Source organism: Pteropus vampyrus, unplaced genomic scaffold (assembly GCF_000151845.1).
Source record: "Pteropus vampyrus isolate Shadow unplaced genomic scaffold, Pvam_2.0 Scaffold167, whole genome shotgun sequence".
In the NCBI taxonomy this organism is placed as follows: domain Eukaryota; kingdom Metazoa; phylum Chordata; class Mammalia; order Chiroptera; family Pteropodidae; genus Pteropus; species Pteropus vampyrus.
In genome coordinates this window covers 2,649,706-2,657,290 of record NW_011888948.1, presented here as the reverse complement: position 1 = coordinate 2,657,290, position 7,585 = coordinate 2,649,706, and the positions used below count along the sequence as shown (strand labels likewise).

Here is a 7,585-nt window from a genome sequence, read left to right as displayed (position 1 = left end):
ACACTTTGCCAGAGTCACAAGTAGGAAATCCTATGCCGCCCTTTGCCAGATAGAGAAACTGAGGCTTAGGGTGACAAAATGCCCTTGGAAATGCCGAAGGCCAATGCACGATACAGCTATATCAGACTTCCAGCCCCAGCTCTTTCCCAAGAATCCTTAAATTAAAGGCACACAGCGCAAAGCAGCACGCCCGCCAAGAGACAAGTAGAAGACTTTTCTTTTTTGATCTTATTTGTTAACTTCTTACACCTCTGAATTAATTTTTACTAATGACTTAAGCATTTTAATGAGGAGCTCCCTCTACCTTTTAAAAAAAAAAAAGTTAACGAGACTGCATGCCGAAGTTGCACAAGGAAAGTTATTTTTTCTGCGTTAGAGAATTTCTAGGCTAACTGTGGCATTCTCCTTGAGAGACCTATTCATGTAAAAACGAACTAGTGTTACCTCTTTTTGAAGTCCTTCTATTCTGATACTGTGGCTGAGAAGAAAAGCTTGCTTTGGTGGCCATTTTCTTCTCAGGTAAGTATATTCTGTATAGAATTTAGTTTAGTATTATAGATATCAATAGATTACTACTTGAAATAGTCTTAAATCACAGTTTACCTATTGATTTCTAAATACCACTAAGTGTCTGAATTATTTTATGACATCACGATGGTTCTCAACAACAAACAGAACATGTCTCTTTCTTAAAGCAGTTCAAAGTGAAAACAGAGCCAGGGAAAGATGCTAAGCAAGCCCAAAAGCAGCATTTGTTTTAAAGTCTTGATTTGGTTTGCTTGGAAAAAATTGGCTCTCTGAAGTCTCTTCCAGCTACTAACATCTTATGATTTTTACATTTTTTTTTTTTTTCAAAGTAAGTTTAGTAATCTTGGAGGTATAAGATAGCTGATCAGGATTTCACAATCTGTGACTCACTCATTCCAAAAGCGTCAGAATTGTCACCCAAATATTTTCCATTGTCTTGTAATATCTAGATGAATGTATCCTATCCTTTTGAGGTCCTCGCCAGAATCTGTTTTTACTATATAAGTTAAATAGGGAATTCAAAACCATTAGGAATTTTGAGGTCACTAGAAGCTAAGCCTCCTTAAATAAGCAAGCTTTGCCATAGCGATCTTTTCTTTAAAAGTGAATCTGTAGTCTGACCTTTAGAGACACAAAAGCAGCCTGTTTGCAGACACATTTGCTGGCATGAAGAACTGCCTCGTTCTGAATCCAGCATAAAAGTCTAATTTTCAACAATCATATGGGGCAAATTCTCATTCTGGAACCTTGAAACCAGCAATTATGACTGCCAAATGATAAATCTCAAGTGCATAGTTAGAGGTTTATTAATTTTATGACATTTAAATAGACTTGACACACTCAAAAATTAGTTTAGATGTGTTACAATTTTGTCAACTTTCGAGACCTCAAACTACCACTCTAAGAAGGTCCTCGACTATCAGAATTATGCTTACACTGTGTGAAAAACTTTAATTTGAGTTAAATTATTTTTGATGTGTTATAAAATACATGATACATAAAACTCTACCAGAAGCTCAACTGAACTGAGCTAAAGTATTAGTGAAACTAATGGTTTCAACCAGAGAACTGCATAGTGCAATTTCACAATGAAAAGAATCAATGGTAAAAGAACCAATAGTATATGGATTTATAAAATTAAATGAAATTTTAAGATATATCTTTTGAAGAAATAGTCAAGTAATCATAGCCACTTAAAATCACAGTAGCTCCGAACTGGAAAAAAAGGACCTTAGATTATTAAAAAATCCAAGGCTTTTCTAGTCCCAGCCCCTTCTCATCCTGATCCCCTTTTGTAATGTTACCCTGGCCTAAAGCAAAATGCTAAATTCCTCTCAGGCTCAACTTAAATATCTTTGCTCTTGAGAACTCACAACTTCCTCAGGACCATTTCATTCCAAACACGACTGATCAGCCAGTGGTTTAATTTCATTCAATGATGATACTGCCTATCTCCATTGTGCAAAGCATTAGGGATCAGGTCACTTTATATGAAATAAAAATCTGACTCCCTTTAAGAAATTGCAGGGGTTCTGTCTCCAGAGCTTACTGAGAATACAGCTATGTTGTATAAATTGGACCCAAATTAAGTCAGAATATAAAGCAGCAGTTCCCCAGGATCCCCTCGTCCATAGCCTCCTTCCCCACGTCCCACCACCACATCCTCGGGGCTTTCTATCCAGAAAAGAATTCCAAATTCTTGCATCTAGAGGTTTTGTGAATTTTCATTATTATAGTTACTCCCCTGGAGACACTGATTTTTCAGGTTGTTCAAAGTGTGACACTCAGAGTTGGGTTCTGAATTCAAGGCTCCTGAGTTTATACTCTTAAGCAGTCCATTCTAGTGCCTCTCAACAAATGGGAGTTTTTTCTTCCTCCTCTATCTAAAATATCCTTTCCTTTACTCTAGCTTTTTCACACGAACTCCTATTCATCCTGCAAGATCCATCTGAAGTAGCTCCTTTTCTCTAACCACCACAAGCAGAGGAGATTCCTAGGCAACCCCAGAGGAAACTGTTTGTACCTGTCTTTATTCAGCACATCTCTTCACATTGAGATTAAAATTCCCTTTCACCCATTGCACGGGTATAGACTCCTAGTAAAGGAAAAATTTCTTATGACTGTCTAATACTAACTACCTAAAGTTACTGAAACTCTCTGTATGAATGGTAAGATTGTTGTGTTAAGATACACCTATAAAGAATTTACAAAGATAAAGGTCTGGGTGGGGCTGGGTCCTACCTAGAGAGAAGTCTCTCTCTTGGCCTTCAACACTTGGAAAAGCTGCGACTCACTGCACAAGGGAGCCCCTGGAAAGCTGCAGATGACACATCAGTCTTAACTAAAATAGAGCCAAGATGTCTGGAAGGAAGCTCCTAAGCAAGGAATGTTAACAAGACATTCACTCAGAAAAGACAATCCAGAAAGAAGCGTGGAAACAAGGAACCCAAACTACCAAAGTTGGGCTTGTTCTATGAAGACAGAATTCAGCTACAACCAAAGCAGATACTCACATAAGGCCAGTGAGTTCTCAAACAAGTTCTGCTTTATGGTAGCAACAGAAATCTGCAATTATAAGTCAGATTGTTTTTATATTTATTATAGTCCCTTATATTTCCTCCCTTGATATGCAGTAAAGTTCCAGGCTGTCTTCATTGTGCTAAGATAAACTGAGGGTGAGAGTTTTTATCTACTCTTGGGCCTGCAGATTAGATTATCACTACAAAACCCAGGGTGAAAACAGTACTCCAAAAAAAACTCCTCCAAAGGAAGGTAAAACGCAGGAGACAACAAGGACTGTGGAATCCAGCCACTTTTCCCATCTGAAAATTCTCTTTTCAATAATAAATCTTAGAGGTGGTGGTTTTATTACCTTTTAAAATTTTCCGAAAGGACCTTTTCATTTTCACCAATGTACCGTGCACGTGCTTAAACCACAGTAGAAATTCAAATATTTGTCGACAGAATGAATGAAATAATGCATGAACTTCCAAAGTTTTAAGGCACCTTAAAGGCCACCCAGTCCACAAGTATACATTTGTCCACGCTGGGCTTTTATAGGTTGTCATGAAATTCATTCAACAAATATCAAATAAATGTATACAAATAGTTAAGATGCTGTGCTTTCAGGAACAACAAAAATAGATCAGTTACCGATACAATGTATGTTTACTGAGAGCCCACTGTATGCTAAGCACTATGCTAGGCCCCAAAGATACTACAATGAACAGGAGGCACATAGCACCTTAGGTAATTCATGGAGAAGATAAATGGACAAATATCTATAATACTGTTTAAAACAGAAAATGTTAAATGTTTTCAAAGGTATGGATAAAGGCTATCAGGAATCAGAGGTCAAAAAAGAAAACCAGGGTTTTAAAGGAACTTATGGGGCACTGTCATTCAAGAATAGGACATTATCTGTGGTTTAACCTTAATGTTCAGGAATGAAGACTTACTAGTTTCTAGCTGAAGCAGTCAATAGAAATGGCTTTGTAGGTTTGATAGAAATCAATATTCTATTTTCATATCTTTAGTGACAGTGACTTTGGGTTTTGAAAAGCAAGAATACAGATCAATACTCTTTTAATGAAAACCATAACCAAAACGGAGCTCTAAATGACAAAGTTATTTTCACATGCGTACAGAAACATAGACTTGTAGATTTGAGTAATAATAAAATATACGTAAAGAATAATCCTGAACTTACAGGTGGGCCTTATTTAACAGTAACTGTAATAAAATAAATTCTGTTAGTTACATTGTAAAGTAGGAAAATGAAAATGAAGTTAATCCATACCTAAACATTACATCTTTTGTCTATAATCAAATGAAATTTATCTTTCAGTTTTTTTCTTCTATGCTTCTTTAGTTTCTCCAAATACTTTGAAATGCACGCCTCTAAAGCTGTTTGCTTCAAGATAAACATACTAATACAGGAATCAAGACTTAGTACCAAGGTAGGCTCCATCACCAGCTACATGACTTTGGGCAGGTAAATTCTCTGGTCTAAATTTTCTCAATTGTGAAATAAAGCAGTTAGAGCAAATAACCTCTAAGATACCTCTGAACTCTAAAAAAAAAACAAAACTGAAAACTTAACTCTACTCCCAAACCATCAACCAAATCAGAAAGTTTCAAAACTCTTATTAAAGAACATAGGTTTAACTACCTTATCTTTTTACTTGATTCAACAAACTCATGAATTTCCTACAGCAGTTAGGTTGAGCGGTTTCATCTCTAGCGGTTACAGACTGGGAAAAATGACATCTATCAATATATTCCTTTAAAGCAATTCTATGACAAAAGACTTTCTAGGTCTAGAAGCAATCTAATAGAATTTTGCCTCTGTCGAAAAATTAAACCTCATAAGACTTCTTTGTGAATTTCAAAAGGTTTCTACATCCACATAGCCCATCTCAGCCATGAATTTCTTCTGTTTACTACACACTGCTTGCCACTGGTGTATGTTTACAATGCTTTTCATTGGATTTACATAGGAAATGAATCCGTTTGGCCATCTGTATAGAGTATGATATAGACAAGCACATGTCATTAATATACTCATCCTAGTTATACTAAAAAACTTATGATATGAATAGACCTATAAGGCAAATTTTTTGAGGCCATATTGTATGCCAAATGCTGAAATGACTATAAAGAGAGTAATAAACACTTTGTTACTTAACCTCTGCCTGCAATTTAAGGAGTCACGGAGAAAAAATACTCTGTACCTCAGCATAATATGAACTTACATTAATAAAACCTAACTACCGTTTTAAGGTTATAGCCCCTTGTCATACACCTCTCTACAGTGTTAAATTTTTTAGAATATTAGTTGATATTATCCAAGGAACAATTCCAGAAAATTCTATACTACATTCAATTGGCTTTCTTTTGAAATTTGGTTTCTTCGGCTTATTTTTTGGTTTTTCCGGATTTTTAAGGCAAAACGGTTTTTTTGGAAAAAAAAATATTAAGGGAAGAACTGGATCCACTTTTGCAAATTAAGCAAAAAGAAAGGAAGCAAGCAAAGGGAAGGAACTCGAGCTATTTGCAGAGGTCCCTTGTAATTTCTAGGCGCTTCCCTCCGAGCTTGAAGAGATAAGAAAAAGGAGGAAAAGATGAGATGGCACCTCTCCTTTGGGCAAAAGCCCGAAGTTACTCTTTTCACAACTTGCAATAGTCATTGAATTCCCTTTAAGATGCCCAGGAGATCTGGATTTGGTGGGAATGTACAGGAGACGAGTGGCATTTGTTTTCAGTTCGGAGCCCTAAGAACTGTACCAGAGTACTCAAAAACCCTGTTATTTTCTCAGAGGCAGCTCGGAGCATCCTGCCCACGAACACACCTGCAGGGCCATGCGGCTCCTCCCTCTCCCCCTCCCGCCCTCAGGACAGGGCCAAGGTCCGGCGACCGTCATACCATCAGTCCACTGACCACCCCGGCGTCAGCAGGCTTCACCCGGCCCCGCGCGAGCCCAGAGCGCACGCCGCTGTCCGAGCTCCGCTTCCCCGAGCCACACAGCGGGAACGAAGCGCAGCTGGACACCCGCGCACTACCAGGATGCGTATTATAATAAAAACTTAAGGGACATGTCTACACTTGAGCCGACGTGGAGATACAGCAACCGACGCGAGTTCGTGGATCTCCGGCCCGTCCCGCCCCTCTTCGCGGCCGAGGGGCAGACGTCCGTACCTGTCCTCCGAGACGCTGATGACGCCCTCCTCCTTGGGAACGATCACGGCCATATTCACCACCTCCTGGGACCCCTCGACCCGCTGCAGCAGGATCGGCTTGCGGATTAGAGGCTTGGGCTGAATCTCCGCCGCCATCAGAGGGGGCGCGCTGGGGGCGCCGCTGCAAACCGCGCAGTGGGGCCGGGCTGAGGAGACCGCTCGGGGACAGGCAAAAGCCGAAACGAGGACTCTGGTTGGCCCGAGCGGGACGCCAGGGACCCGCGATCATAGCCTGGCCTCCGCCCCCGGGAACGACTCCGCGCTCCCGACTTCGGGTACCGAAACCGCCACCACCGGCACTGCAACCCGTAGCCACCACCAGCGGGAGAGGGGGGCGGAGACCCGGGGGGCGGAGCCGGCGGGGGCGGGGCCTGCCACAGGTGGTGGCCGCTGGTCGGCGCGAGGGCGGCTGCACTTCCGGAAAGGCGGTGGAGGAGGGGGGAACCTAAAAGGAGGCGGGGCGCTGATGACCCAATAGGCGTGCGTCTGCCCACTTGCCCACTTCCGCCCCACCCCTCCTCAAATCCCAAACGCTTGCAGCGCCTCCTTAGGACGCATGCGCCTTCCATTCTCTGCGGGCTTCTACCCTTGCCACTTTCCACACCCAATGTTCGGTCCCCTCCCTCTTTAATCTCCCGTGAACGCGCGTGCCCACACCCCTGGGAACGCGCACGCCGGAGGCCCTGCCCTCTCCGAAATCTTTGAAAAGAGGGCGGAGGGTGGGGCGGGGAAAAGCACGCAAGGGTGAAGCCGGAAAAGGAAAAAGCCAGCTGGAAGGAAAGAAGCCGAACTAGTTAGGACGTGACTGAGCATGCGCACAGGTTACCTGTCCGGCGTGGCCTTAACAATGAAACGGGGCGGGAGGCAGCTTGCTTCCCCCAACGTGCACCAGGCCCAGGTCGCGGAGTGAAACTCCATGGGCTCCTGGGAGTTGTAGTTTCTCTGAGTCTTCTCACCCTTGTCCTGGAATGACCTACTGCCCTCTTCTCCTTGCTCTTGCCCTTGGGAGCTCTATAAGTCACGTGGGCCATTGGCCTAATTGCAGCCTGGACTGACCTCTAAGCAGCGATCCCCAACCTTTTTGGCACCAGAGACTGGTGCTCCTATGAGAATGTAATGCCTGATGATCTGAAGTGGATCTGAGGCTTTGATGCTAGCGCTGGGGAGCAGCTGCAAATATAGATGAAGCTTCATTTGCTCTCCCACTGCTCACTTCCTGTTATGAGGCCTGTTTCCTAACAGGCCTCTGGTACCAGGTCTGTTTCCCTGGGGAGTTGGGGACCCCTTGCTACACAGCAGGGGAACTGAGGGGTAGCCC

The 7,585-nt window shown here is 42.4% G+C and overlaps 1 protein-coding gene across 2 annotated transcripts in view; it reads right to left on the bottom strand.

Moving 5' to 3' along the window:
• The window catches only part of WDFY2 (WD repeat and FYVE domain containing 2), a 159,219-nt gene extending 152,605 nt beyond the window's left edge, over positions 1-6,614 (bottom strand). For both annotated transcript variants that reach the window (XM_023536685.1, XM_011370336.2), the window contains exon 1: positions 6,227-6,614. In XM_023536685.1, the coding sequence (XP_023392453.1) occupies positions 6,227-6,363 (137 nt within the window). In that variant the 5' untranslated portion in view covers positions 6,364-6,614. The remainder of the gene's footprint in view (positions 1-6,226) is intronic.
• Between the last annotated feature and the right edge of the window lie 971 nt (positions 6,615-7,585).